A 15,412-nucleotide genomic window follows, 5' to 3' on the forward strand; every position below is an offset into this window, starting at 1 on the left:
GACTGCTGCATGAAGATGCATTTAATAAAAATAAAATCACTTTAAAATTGTTTAAACATTTTTCCTTGTGATTTCTAAGGATTAGGCTGTTCATGATAAAGCATTATGTCAGTCAGGCCAGAGGCAGATGAGTTCTGCACTGTTCACATGCTGAGTGTCAACAATATAACCTCGCTGTTTCTGATCCCTGTTGTTGTTCTTTTCAACCTTCTTCAAATCAGCAGTATTCCTAGAATCCACATGTAGTTAAAGTGCCGGTTTTACCTTCCTGTGTTTTCTGTCCAGTTGCTCTCAGTGTTGATCTGTGATAACCAGAAATCTTTGATGCTGAGCTCACAATTGGATATTGTTTTTTGCTGCATCTCTTGTTCTTAGTTTCTTTACTTTCACAGGCTGATCCAGTGATTACAAGATTAACTACTGTTAGTCACAGTCGTCTTGCCCCGTTTTTGGCTTCGCTTCTTTGTCAAACAAGCCAGTAATGATGACTTGAAGCTCTTGAGTTGAGTGAGGTTTTTAATGTGCAGGAGTTTTGCTTCTGGATTGCACGTCTGGCAAACTACACTAAAGGCAGGCTGAAGGTCGCAGCAGGATGAGTAAATAATTAATTTGGAGTGGCTGAATGCCATTTAGCTGTGTCGCTCCCAGGGTCCCAGTGTTAATGCTGCAGGCTTGTTTTAACACAGTCATCATTTACTGACAATCAACAAAAGCAGAGCTAACACTATTAGTCACAGCTTGTTTTTTTTTTTTATATGATAAAAAAAGGCTCCCAACTCAGGCTCCTTCACTGAAAACTCGCTGCATAAAAGAAAAGGCGTTCAGCTTTTTTTTGCTCTCTCTTCAAACGTAGTAAAGACCTTATAGAAAGCTACATGCCAGGACTGAATGCACTGTTTGGTCCTGCACAGATTAGCTTTGTGCTTTGGTTTTTGCACTCGTGCAAAGTTTTTTAATAGACATCTTAACGAGAAGAGGTGTTTCTACAATGGAGATTTAATGTGCAGATCCCTGTGTAATTTGGCTGAGCTAAGGGCAGAAAGGTTTCCAGGGAGTTAAAGACACAACTCAGCTATTTGATGGAAAAAGAAAGTTCATCTTGAGACATGAAAAAACAAGCAGATTAACTTCTGGATTTTCAGATGGAAGTTAATAAACTGAACTTTTATTCTGTGCACATCAGCTGTGAGCCAAAATCATCACCGTAAGCAGAAATGATCAATAAATATATATAAATATATAAATAATTGATCAAAGCGACATAGGAAATTGTTTTCTTTAAAATCAAATTGCTTTAAGTGGAGCTAGCAGCCTAGCGGTTAGGGCATAGAGCTTGGAATCCAGAGGTTCTGAGTTGGAGCCCCACTCCCACTGACTGCCACTGAGGGACCCTACACAAAAAGAGCTTTAACCCCTGATTAGTCCCCAGGCACAGCACCTTGGCAGCCCACTGCTCCCCAAGCGGATTGGTTAAAGGAAGAGGTAAATTTCTCCAATGTGAGATCAATAAATTTAAATTATTGACAACTAACGAGACTATAAGGAAGCTCAGGTTTTATATTTATCGTGGTTAATATCTTTACCTGTGTAATAAAGGTTTGATATTCCAATTGTGATATTTTAAGCATTAACATTTTCTACAAAGTTAGCTCATTGCTTGAAGCTTCATGTTTCTCCTGTTTTCCAAAAAAAAGGCTGACTCTGAAGAATCCTAACAGCTTTATTTCCATGCCATGCTGAGCATTTACCATCTGACTCATCTTTCCCCAACACTCATAGTCATTATGTCTGTGTAAACTTTTTGATGTACGGTTGTTCTGAATCTTGGATTCCAGACTTGGTAATCGTGGTGGTTTTAGGACAGAGTGGGCATGGAGATTTTCCACAGAGAGGGAAATAAAAGCGAGGCTTTTTTTCCTCTCTTCTTGGCATAAAAAAGGCTTGAAAATGCTTGAGCTAAATATAGAGAAGAAAATAATTTCTCTGAGGTGTAAGTAAATACCTGATTAATGCTGCTGTGGTGACATTTAATCGTGCTGTAGCGGTAAAAAGAAAAAGAATGGATCGATAAAGCATTTGGAAGGGGGTGAAGGTGAAAATGAGCTACAGAGTAAAAAACAAGAAAGTTCACCTGCAGTTTTATTAAACGGAGGGCAGCAGGTGGAACAGGGAATGAATGGTACTAATTGCTTTGCCTCTCTCATCGATCTGCTGGTTTTTAATGTGAATGCAAAGATTGAGGGCCGTGTAATAATAATGGTAGATGGTAAAGGTGTCAGCCAAGAAAACCTCGCAAAGCGACGGCTGAAACTGAAAAAGCTTTAGAGATTTTATCCTTATTGGTCAAATAAGGATAACCCTAAGAGGTGGATTGGTTCTTTTTTCATGACTGCATTAAATGGTGAATGAGGTGAAACCTATTGCATTTACTGACTGAGGGCTTGATGACTGAAGTGATGACAAAATGGATGATTTACTTTTTAATTATAGTCAAGAGTCCAAGGACCCAAGCGCTATCAGAAGAGCTGGGGGCCATTTTTATGCCTGAGTGATTCATGGTATTGAGGAGTATCAAGTGGCTTTTCTCCAGTAATGATCAGAGCTGAAATGAAGATGAGTAAAATACAGAAATGCCCTCAAAGGGAGAAACCATTCAAGCCGATAAATGTTTTCAACAGCTGTCTGCCTGGTTGAATTATAAGAGTTGAGCTTTAGTGATAGTTGTATCACAGGTTTCACTGACACAACGTCTCAAGAAAAAAGAAATGAAGTAGAGTAAAAGATGTAAAAGGGTTCAGATGGTATGAATATTCCCTCATGCTCTGCATTTATCCCTCACTCTTCATGTTTTACTCAGATTTTCACTACAAACAGCTAAAAAGAACAATAAACATTGTATAAAATGCATGTGTGTATATATATATGTGTATTTCATGTGTTTTGGAAAGGTCTAATCGAAAAATCTCTGTTATTTTTTTTCTTTTGTTTGCTTTCAGGATGAGTGGAGCTCTAGTTACTCGTCTATCCGCGGTAGACCTCAGAGTGCAGATGAGAAGGCCCACACCATCGACGCCCTGCCGCCAGGTGGGAACTACACCTCCTCATATCAGCCCACCTGAGCTCTAACTGTAGATAGGGAAAACAAAGCATTAAAAAATCATCCCTCTTAGAATCTGTAATTTTTGTTCTTAAACCTCACTTTCGCATTGCCTTTGAAATGTCCTGACTACCAGCAGATTTGGTTGCATGCTGATGAGCTGATGCAGAGATACATTTCTTTGACATTTTCCTTTTTTCAAGCAAGTTTCAAATAAAATCTTCAAACAGTTTATCTACTTCTGCTTTTTGTCCTGCAGCCTGGAGAGGTTTTCTAAAACATGAACAACTTAAGACTGTCGGAATTTAGACGGATGGAGTTCAGTAGATGGCTGCAGTTAATACCTACTAGTTCATAATCAGACGACCATAGATGGTGCATCAGGTTTGTTTTTGACTTAGGTGATTTATATAAGTATGTTTTTATGTCCAAGATGTATAAACAGCCTACTTCTTTAGTGTACACTACAGAGAGGAACGGCGGGAGAACATGGCTGATTGATGATCTCTCATTATCACAGAGACTCAGTGCCACAGCAGCCTGTGTGCATCCCTCACACGACCGCGTCATGCATCTGCTGAACACTTTCTTCCCTCCCATCCCAAATGGGATCCTATTTGGAAGTAAAAATCGGGACATTTTGACTTGAGGGGTAATTCAGGCTTGAAATTGTTGCTGTGTCAAATGCAGCAGTAATGCACCTGGTAAGATAGGCAGAGAGATGGTCACAAACAAGGAGATGGAGGAATAGGGGCCTAAAGATTAAAAGATGGAAAGATTAGAAGGTGAAAAATGTAAAGATGAACTTGATTTCCTTGCAGGAAAATATTTCAAATATAAATGAACCAAATCAAATTTGTTACAGTGTCATACGTTTCCAAAAAGCCTGGGTTTTTAATACTATGCTTTAAATTCTTTATTCAGTGCAAGCTGAGGCAGTTTAATCAAGCAGTTTAATTTAGCATTACTTAATATATCATTTTTATATTTAGTAATGCTTTGCTCCAACCGTAAGAGTTTAGAAAATAAATATTGGCATGACTGAAAGTGATTAAAAATACCTTTAAAACTCAATATGAACTTTATTAAATAATTTCTAGTATTCCTTAAGGTTATTTTAGGCTGAATCAAAACTTCATAAGTCCATCTTATGTCATCAAATTACACTTAAAGACAGTCACATAGTGGATGAGGCTATGTGTGAAGTAAATCCTGTGTATTTTTACCCATTTCTTGAGATGTTTACAAGCCGGTCTGAACTCTGTAATAATGCTCAGTAGGATGTGTTGGTCTGTATGAAAGAAATGGATCATTGGGCATTCAATTCTGAAGAACTTTAAAATAAAACTTTTATTTTTAGAGGTTCTTCTGCTCCTGTTTGCTGATGTTTCAGACGTTTATGCCTTGTGTTGTTTGTTTTGCTAAAGGTGTGATGACAGCCGAGGTATTGACATCTCCTCTGTTAGCCTGAGCTCTATTTTATTTCATTGCTTTGAGGTATTGCGTTTGCCCTAAAAACATGTTTTTGTTTTGGCTGATTTTGTAAACTAATTTCGATAGCGTCCCTCTGAAGCTGAGCATTGCAGCTGACATGAAAACTCATCCCGTCAGTGTTTGCGTTCTCTAAGCTGGTAGGCAGCGCTGTCATTCTGGGAAGATATGCAGAGGATTTCTAGACATAAATCCTTCATGTCTGGTACTATTACTTGGAAACACAACAGCATCAAACGACTTCCAGAAACAGTTGCAACATACAACCTCCCCGTGGGCAGGAGCCGTCTGGAGCAGCTCACTAAATAGAGAAAAAGGAAAGAGAAACTGTTCAAAAAGCGGAGACTATCAACAGAAGCCAGCTTAAGGAGACAGGTGCAGAGTTACTGTGAAGGAGATGATAAACCGGTTACTTTAACTAGAAAAGATCTTATGGGGGAAAAAGCCTCCCTGGAAAGCAGTGGGTATCTTCATTTTGATGTATCATTTGAATTAAAGTTTTACAGAAAGCTAAAAGCAACAAAATATTTTCTCAAGGGGAATTTTGAAATAAAAAAAAAGAACTAAAGTACTGCAATAAGATTCTACTTCTTATTCTATCAGCTGGACATAAAACAAAGCTGTCCCTGTCGAAAAAACGTCTGTAATGCAAATGCATCACCTGATTTCATTATTTTTTTCAGAGATTTATTTCTTTGTTTTAAAAAAAAAACTGAGCTGGAGAGGCAGGAGAAAGGTAGACATTGACCTGGAAACTGTCTGCAGGAGTGGTCTTGTTTTACCCACAATGTGGGGGCAGTAGGGCTGGGTATTTTCGCCAAAGTCCTGAATCGATTCGATTTTGATTCATACAGTTCTAAATCGATTAATTTCGATTCGACCTGTTTTTACAATAATGAAAGTGGTTCAACTGTGTTTCAAAATACTTATGTATTTTTTTTTCCTGTCACATTTAACACAAAGTGCAAACTTGTAAATCAGACAGTTTAAACTTGAGATGTGAAGAAAACTGTCTTGTAAGTGCAAACTTTGTGAAAAGTGACAAAGTTAAGCCTCACTCGAGCAAGCAGATGTGACATAGCGGGGACACAGCAGACATGCATGAGCTGCATTATCTCCTCTGCACAAACCGTATTTGCAGCGTTGTCTGTAACAACTACAGGGTGTTTGCCGGTCAACCCCCATTTGTTAATGTTTCAGTCAACCTATTGGCTATATTTGCAGCTGTCTGGCTTAAAGTAATCTTGAGTGCATCTTTCCTGCTCATTTGAATGTGAACGTCACGCGCGTCACTATAAAACTAATCAATCTTATTCCCTAGACATCGATTTTGCAAAAATGTAAGGAATCGATTCAAAATCTAATTTTTTTACCCAGCCCTAGGGGGCAGCAGTTTGTAAAATGTACTACATTGTGGGGACCCACGGTTACAGATGTTTGCAATACAGAGATTATTATATTATAATCTCTTTTATTATTTTTTATATATTATATAATTATTATTATAAGAGATTATTCTTTAGTAGGAATGCCCCGATACAATTCTTTTAGTTCCCTTAGTTTAGTAAATGAGCACGTTATGCTCATTTATAGAATGTTAGAAAAGGTTTGATAGAGTAATATTACTCAAGTAGAGAACAGTAGTCAATAACAAGGGGAATCAGAACAGCTGATCCATTTATCATAAACCAACGGGTCATAAACAGAAGCAGACTGTTTCTATCAGATTGCTTATATCTGCGACTTTAGATGCAGGCTGATATATTTCGATATACATTTATTTGTTTGATATCGGACCAAATTTAGTTCTTTAGATAATTTCCTTTTCTCTACTCAAGGAAAGGAAAACAACCTGGAGAATGTGGGTTAATGTTCATCACTATATTCAACAATAACATCACAATTACACATATTCCTGATATCATGTACTTCTAAAATGCAATATTTGATATTATTCCACTTGTTTATAGTTCCTCTATTGTAGGTAACTAGTATAAGTTATTAGATTGTCACAATTTACACCGGTGCTGGTGTTTAGGAGGCTAAAGGTCACAGAGACAGATGGAAGCTAAAGACCTGAACTTTAAACCCTTGGATTTGAGACTTCCTCATGACATAGATAATAATGACATGGTCCCACCTCTAGTAACAATATCTCTAGTAGTTAATTCTTCTAATTATCATGCCAGACATAAAAGAGTCTTTTCCTCAGAGAGGGGTTTGCTTCTTTTGTTTTTTGGCGTACACCCCCACCTATGCAAAGGGATGACTAGTAACCAGCAGCTAAACCGCACTAATGGGTTGTTTGCTGTGTGCCCTTAATCTGTATTAAACTGTGAAATTAAATGTGACAAATCTGTCTGCAGCACATTGATCCTTATAATCCTATCAGACTGCACCTGAATACACAGAGGTGTGTTCTTCAAAATAAACCCCACTTTCTTGGTTTGTTTATTTAAATCTGCAGTAAATGTGCAAATGAAAGCCTTTTTTTCCCCTCCGACTTACAGCAGAATATGATGTATGTTCTCTTGGAGCTGAACCACAGTGTTCTGGCTCTGAGTCCTGAACCCTGCTCAGCATATTCATGCATAAATTACCTGTCAGCCTCGCTGAGCTCTGGCTTTTAGCCTCGTTGAGCCTCAGCTGGAAGCAGTCTGCCCTCTGCTGCCACACTTGAAGCAACCTTACATCAGGCGGCCCACTGCCTGCATTTCTTATTCCCACCGTCCAACACAGAGCACGCTTTTTAGGTTTAGTGACAGTCTCTGGCAGTTTGTTTATCTAACAGTATTTTAAAACTGAATCCGTTTTTTTTTGTATTTTTTTTTTCTCTCCAGGTGTTTATACTGTTTTTTTTTTACTATAAATGCCACACATTTATTTATTTTTTTTGTCATTCAAACCAAATAGCTTAATCTTAGTACCGGTAGTCTGCTGTCAGATTCCAAAAACAGGGGAGACTGTTTAATGTTGCGACATTGCAGTGTTGACAGTTGCTTTCAAGGACTAAACCTGGAAGCTACAGGTCTAGTGCCCCTGGTGGCTAAAAGTTACGTAGTGTTATATAATATTCATACCTTATCAGTTATTATACATTTTTCACAAAGGTTTCTTGTTATTAAAGGAGAAGTTCGGTTTTTAACACTTTTAGCCCATTTTCTGTAGTGTCCAGGATGAAATCGAATGATCGACACCAAAATTTTGACAATAGGTCCTGTCTCTGCTTTTTGGCTCATTTAGAATCCACCCCTGGCTGCTTTAGAATGGCTTCCATAGAGCATGTCCGATAATGTCCTCAAAACAACCTTAAACGTTCTTTTTTTTAAATATGCTACTCAGCGTGTCGTCAGCGCTGTTCAATGACGTTCCTAAAAAAGTTTCGTGAAGAAAAAACGTTCCTGTAGTGTTTTATTTAGCATTTTGTAAATCCCATTGAGTTCTGTTGGAATAGTCAATATTCCCCTGCCACCGGAAACGGAAATGGGGCCTGTTTACACAGTTGTAGTCTTTTCGCTTCACTCTGTGTACTCCGACGTCGAGGTCCTAACGTCTCTGTTAAACACTTTAAAAAACTCTGAAAATGGAATACGAAAGGTGGATTCTTGATTCTCGACGTCGGAGTACACAGAGTGAAGCGAAAAGACTACAACTGTGTAAACAGGCCCCATTTCCGTTTCCAGTGGCAGGGGAATATTGACTATTCCAACAGAACTCAATGGGATTTACAAAATGCTAAATAAAACACTACAGGAACGTTTTTCTTTACGAAACTTTTTTTGGAACGTCATTGAACAGCGCTGACGACCCGGTGAGTAGCATATTTTTAAAAAAGAACGTTTAAGGTTGTTTTAAGGACATTATCGGACATGCTCTATGGAAGCCATTCTAAAGCAGCCAGGGGTGGATTCTAAATGAGCCAAAAAGCAGAGACAGGACCAATTGTCAAAATTTTGGTGTCGATCATTCGATTTCATCTTGGACACTACAGAAAATGGGCTAAAAGTGTTAAAAACCGAACTTCTCCTTTAAATATACTTCCTGTAATATACCTTTGATGATTCAGCAGATATCAATACAGTGGTCTTTGCATAACATTAAAAATATGAACATTATAAAGGTTAACGGATGCTGAAAAGGTCTAGTGACGCTTTACTGTCACTTAAAGCGCATGCTTTGCCGATTCCTCCCATTTCCTATCCATTGATGTTGAGCTTTATTCATTACTAAATGTTTTTATTTTTGTTTTTATTGTTTAAACTGGAGTGTCTATGTCTTTTATCATTGAATATATCAGGGAAGAGTCACACTAATGTGAAAATAATCGGTACAGCCTTAAAAAACCTGCATCAATTGATTTCTAGCAGCAGAGGTATCCCCCTTATAGAGCTATGTCATTTATGTTTGTTTTTCCCACTATTTTACTGTTTAATCGTGAACATTGAACTTAACTATGGTAAATGAGCCCCCTGGAGCTTTGGCTTTACCTCCTGGATGAATCATCTGTTAAACTGCTCAAGGATATTGACACATCTTCTCTGATTTGTCCATCATTTCTATGTATTCTTTTTTGTGTACAGGTAAGGTGCGGTGGCAGGATTTCAACCAGAACCTGTACATCGGAGCCACATTGGTCCGACCCGGTCAGGATCCTTATGCAAGAAACAAGTTCAACCAGGTGGAGAGTGACAAGCTGCAAATGGACCGTTCTGTTCCCGATACGAGACATGACCAGTAAGTTGCTGCTGTGAAGAAAATACAAACGAGAGCCCCAGGGGCACCTCGGCTTTCCTGTTAATTACATCTGCTGCGTGTGTGATTGCATGTCTTCATGCCATTCTTTGTCGCCTGTCAGCTTGACTAATCGGTACCAGACTGGATAAGATCTCCTGGGAACACCCTCCATTGTTGTCTGAGATAAATCCAGAGTCCCACAACCATACATGCATACACATCCCCATGACCTCAGATTGTTCGGTTTGGAAGAGGGGGAGAAATGATCTGGCATAACATCGACTGAATTAATCTGAGGAAATAATCTGTTAATAAGCCAAAATGCCATTCATCTCTCCAGATTGGAATTTAAATCAACTGTTCTTGTTAAACAGTTTTAGGCTCAAAGTATTTGCTAGGCTGACCTCTATACTTCTGAATCCCTTGCCCTTTAATTTGAAGTCAAAAAGCGTAATGATGACTTTACTCCTCTGTAAACTAGTATGCTCATTTAAAAAGGAAAAAGTCACTTTTCATAACCAGATATGAAATCAGTATTCTTACATGCAGTGACTTACAAAATATTTGTTTCCTCATCTTTTCCTCACTTTTTCATGATAGAGCGACAAACATCCAGATCATTTATTGTGATTTTATCAAGATCAACACAGATATAGAGAGAATTATACATGTTTTATAAAAGAAATAAAAACACTTGAAAATGTGCTTTTGCTTTAAGCCCCAATAATTCAATTATTTGTAAAACAACCTTGTATGTGGCATCTGTTGATAACAGATTTTCAGCTGAATATCTCTCTCCCTGTCTTAACGAAGAACATCCCCACAGCATAACGCTGCCTTCACTGTGCCTGATCTTTGGAGAGACTGTTCAGAGTGATAATGTGGGCTAATTTATCCCTCACACAGCATCATGTTTTGCATGTAGATTAGAAAATTTAGCCATCTACATGCCTGGTGACTAAGTGCAAACTGAATATGTTGCATCTGCAACAAAAGACAACAGATTTGTAAAAAGCGTCAGATCTCTGCAGCCCCTCCAGAGTTGGTTTGGGCATCTGTGCTTCCTCCCTTGTTGCTTGGTGTAAATCATGGGTGTTAAACTCTAGAGTTGGAAGCTAGGCAGTGAAAATTGAAATGTTTTTGGTAAATGTAAAGCTTTTGTCCAGATTTCAGTTATTTTTGTCATAATAAAACTGTTTTAAGGAAGCAATTGAACATACAGGTGCTGGTCATAAAATTAGAATATCATGAAAAAGTAGATTGATTTCAGTAATTCCATTTAAAAAGTGAAACTTGTATATTATATTCATACATTACATACAAACTCATATATTTCAGATGTTTATTTTGTTTAATTTTGATGATTACAAATGACAACAAATGAAAATCTCAAATTCATCATATCAGAAAATTAGAATATTGTGAAAAGGTTCAAAATTGATGGCCCCTGGTGCCACACTCTAATCAGCTAATTAACTCAAACCACCTGCAAAAGCCTTTAAATGGTCTTTCAGTCTAGTTCTATAGGCTACACAATCATGGGGAAGACTGCTGACTTGACAGTTGTCCAAAAGACGACCATCGACACCTTGCACAAGGAGGGCAAGACACAAAAGGTCATCGCTAAAGAGGCTGGCTGTTCACAGAGCTCAGTGTCCAAGCACATTAATAGAGAGGCGAAGGGAAGGAAAAGATGTGGTCGAAAAAAGTGTACAAGCAAGAGAGATAACCGCACCCTGGAGAGGATTGTGAAACAAAACCCCTTCAAAAATGTGGGGGAGATTCACAAAGAGTGGACTGCAGCTGGAGTGAGTGCTTCAAGAACCACCACACACAGACGTATGAAAGACATGGGTTTCTGCTGTCGCATTCCTTGTGTCAAGCCACTCTTGAACCACAGACAGCGTCAGAAGCGTCTTGCCTGGGCTAAAGAGAAACAGGACTGGACTGCTGGTGAGTGGTCCAAAGTCATGTTCTCTGATGAAAGTAAATTTTGCATTTCCTTTGGAAATCAAGGTCCCAGAGTCTGGAGGAAAAGAAGAGAGGCACTTCATCCACGTTGCTTGAAGTCCAGTGTAAAGTTTCCACAGTCAGTGATGGTTTGGGGTGCCATGTCATCTGCTGGTGTTGGTCCATTGTGTTTTCTGAGGTCCAGGGTCAACGCAGCCACATACCAGGAAGTTTTAGAGCACTTCATGCTTCCTGCAGCTGACCAACTTTTTGGAGATGCAGATTTCATTTTCCAACAGGACTTGGCACCTGCACACAGTGCCAAAGCTACCAGTACCTGGTTGAAGGACCATGGTATCCCTGTTCTTAATTGGCCAGCAAACTCTCCTGACCTTAACCCCATAGAAAATCTATGGGGTATTGTGAAGAAGAAGATGCAATACACCAGACCCAACAATTCAGAAGAGCTAAAAGCCACTATTAGAGCAACCTGGGCTATCATAACACCTGAGCAGTGCCACAGACTGATCGACTCCATGCCACGCCGCATTGCTGCAGTAATACAGGCCAAAGGAGGCCCAACTAAATACTGAGTGCTGTACATGCTCATACTTTTCATGTTCATACTTTTCAGTTGGCCAACATTTCTATAAATCCTTTGTTTTTATTGGTCTTCAGTAATATTCTAATTTTCTGATATGATGAATTTGAGATTTTCATTTGTTGTCATTTGTAATCATCAAAATTAAACAAAATAAACATCTGAAATATATGAGTTTGTATGTAATGTATGAATATAATATACAAGTTTCACTTTTTAAATGGAATTACTGAAATCAATCTACTTTTTCATGATATTCTAATTTTATGACCAGCACCTGTATTGTTCCTATTCTGTAAGCTCGGTTTTGCCTGCAAAAAAAGCAATTTGATGGGCAGAACTGTTGCAAACACAGTGTGATCCTGATAAGTCTCCTGTAAAGGGCCAAATAGTTCTCAACATGTCATCATATTAAACCGCTAGAAGAACCTGGGACGCTGTGTTTTCCTTTACAGTATACTGTTTACAGTATAAAGACAAAATATAGAGCCAGGAGACATTTGGAGCTTGGTGGTTTCATGGACTCATCTTTTCCTTTATTGGTTCAATAAACATGATTCTTAGAAAATTGCCAAAACCACATGTAAAATTGCAATGAGGCATTGGAATCATTTTTTTTTATTATTTCACAAAGCATTTTTTCCCTAAATGTCAGTCAATTGTGCATTTTGTGGATTCTAAAGTAAAATATTTACATTTTAGCTTTGCTTTTCTGTCCAAATTTATTAGAGTTGATAAAATAGCCTTTTTTTCTCTCAAACTGGTCTCTTGATTCAGTAGTACCTGCTTAGTGGAAGGTTTTCCTCTGTATATATCCATTATGCTTGCCAGAACCTTTTGAACATGATTACCCTGGTCCCTTAGTCCTCTGTGGACTGTTAGCTTTCAGTCAGGACGCCACTTGCAGTTTCTTAGAAGATACACACTTTGGTCACTGTGAGGGACCAAACTTAAATAAGGACAAAAGGTGTTCAAAATTTGAAAAATTGTTTCCATTCAATTGTGTAAAAATGGTTAACAAAGGCTAAAAAGCAATATAAAATAACTTAAATACAAAATAACATGAATCTGGGCCCAACTTAACGGAGGTCAACTGAGGATCCAACTCAAACAAAAAACTGACCTGCAAACAAAGAACTAAAGGCTGCTTAAAAAGGGATGGAGTAACCCAAGTCGACAAAATGAGGGAGGCACAACATAACAAAAGAACCAATAAATACAAAATTTACCATTCTATGAAACAAATAAAGCAAAACTAACTTTTACTTAGCAGAAACAATAAGTGAATATTTAAGTGACAAACTAATTGAAAACTTCTTGAAACAAGTCTCCCCCGTCAGTCTTTCAAAAATGGTACACTCCAGGTTTCCTCCTCCAGCTGGTTTGCATCAGCAGCACCTCAAACAAAAGAACAAGTGTAAATAAACTATTCAGACAGACAGGGCCGGCGATTGCTATAGGCGAGCTAGGCAATTGCCTAGGGCGACAAATGTGTTGGGGGCGCCCTCTAGCGTCGCCCTTAGGCTTACTTCCCATTAATCATCAGAAAAAAAAGCGAATTAAACCGGTTATGAAGCGTCCGTCAGTTTGACTTAACCTTACGTATATATAAATAGCAAAATATCAACAAATAAATATACCACCGTTTTTTTATTTATTTTTTCACATTTAAGAGAAAATCGGAAAAGATTCTGATCACTTTTCAAGCGCCCTCCAACCCGGAAGTCGTGACGTCAATCACTGCAGCATGTACACCAATATTTTGGAATGAAATTGTAAGCAAACAGATATTAAAAGTAAAACAAGTGAACTGGCACTTAACTTTGCTCGCGACTCGAGAATGGCTGAACGGAAAAGACTCCTCCTCCTGCCGCTGCAGTCGGGCCATCTTCATCATCCACTCAGAGTACCACTGGTAAACGCACACAGACTTTGTAGCTTGTCCGGTCAGTTAAAAATATTAATTGTGAAATCCGTCTTGTAATCGGAAGCATACAAGCTAGTTAGCTTGAAAAGTAAATAAAGTTTCAGATGTGCTGCGTGATGATGTGTTCAGATTGGCTCAGTAAAACGACAATTAGGTTATCATGATGCGTTCAAGTGTAACGTAAAGAAAACGGGAAATTTTGTTTTTGGCGAGAAACATGAGTAATACAGTTGTATATTGCTCTATATATAATTAAACTACTGATGCCAACATTTATTAAAAATTACATTTAATTTAAAATACAATTATTTATTTGTTAAATATTTTCCTAATCACTAAAAACATGATGAAAAGTGACAGTAGACAATACATTAACCAACAATTGTGAAAATATATTCTAGTTAGTTTTATGTCATTTCGAAGTGGCCTATTACATTAGCCATGTTTATTGAAGGCTAGAAACGTTTTTGTTATGCTCACTTGTTAAGCAATAGAAGCAATACCAGTTCTGTTAAAAAAATTTTGTTGCATCGTCTTTCCACCAAATAACAGAAAAGTATCGATAGTGGTATCGATAAAGACTCGGATCGATAAGGAGTATCGATAAAGGTATCGATATCAATAAATATTAACGATCCCCATCCCTAATGTTGACATCATTTTTTTCTCAGTATATATGCAGCAGAATTATGTGCTATATTATTAGCTTGAGAATGGGTAGAAGATACTAATATAAATAAAATATTTTGTAGTGATTATCTGCATTGAGTATTCAAAAGGGATGTACAAATAATCATCAAAATATATGAAGTTATGGCTGTTCATCATAGAATATGTGAACAACAAAAAAAACAACAACTTCAAACTTTTAATTTTGTAATGGTATTCATAAAAGCGCTTTTGTTTGTAGAGGGTTAATCCTTTCTTTAATCACTAATCAATGTCAGAAATCAGGGTAAATATACCTGATATATTTTATTTAGAGGAAAATTTTGTTTATCTCATTTCTATTTATGTTCAAATGATTTAATTGAACTGGAACAGAAAATTTAATTTAATGTTTATCAATTACTTTTTTATGTAGTCCTTGGTTGAAGAATTTCTTAAATTTATTATTTTTTATTGTTATTTGGTAATTTCTGAAATTGATTTATTTAATATTTGTTTAATGTGTGTTAAATTTGTTAATTGTCTGAAATAAATTAATTCAATGATTCAATCCAGTTTTTTAGTTATACTTTACCTAAGTGTCCTTACAGATGGTTAAAAGTGTTTTTACTCAAACTCAATCTCGCCTAGGGCAACCAAAGGGCTAGAACCGGCCCTGCAGACAGACATTAACTAAAGTGTGCACCCATTAGAAAATACCTGTCTAAAATAACCAACTTAAACATAAATTGTAATATAATATAAAGCAAGAAAAGAAAATACTAACACGATGTGGTGGTGGGAGGATCATCCACCACAGTCAGTGTATAGTAAGCATTATTATATAATTAGCGCTGAAACAATTAATTGGATTATTCGATGATTGAAGTAATCATCAACTAATTTAGTAATGGATTAATCGTTAACTGCTATAGAGACTCCAAAACATGCCTTTAGCTGACAG

General features: G+C 37.5%; 1 protein-coding gene across 1 annotated transcript in view; it reads left to right on the forward strand.

The window, feature by feature from the left end:
- Positions 1-15,412, forward strand: part of galnt2 (UDP-N-acetyl-alpha-D-galactosamine:polypeptide N-acetylgalactosaminyltransferase 2) — a 77,031-nt gene that overhangs the window by 37,845 nt on the left and 23,774 nt on the right. Inside the window, exons 2-3 of the mRNA XM_038294583.1 lie at positions 2,997-3,084; positions 9,169-9,322. Coding sequence (XP_038150511.1) covers positions 2,997-3,084; positions 9,169-9,322 — 242 coding nt within the window. The remainder of the gene's footprint in view (positions 1-2,996; positions 3,085-9,168; positions 9,323-15,412) is intronic.

This window comes from Cyprinodon tularosa, unplaced genomic scaffold (genome assembly GCF_016077235.1).
Source record: "Cyprinodon tularosa strain WSP-4 unplaced genomic scaffold, ASM1607723v1 ctg342, whole genome shotgun sequence".
Taxonomy (NCBI): Eukaryota; Metazoa; Chordata; class Actinopteri; order Cyprinodontiformes; family Cyprinodontidae; genus Cyprinodon; species Cyprinodon tularosa.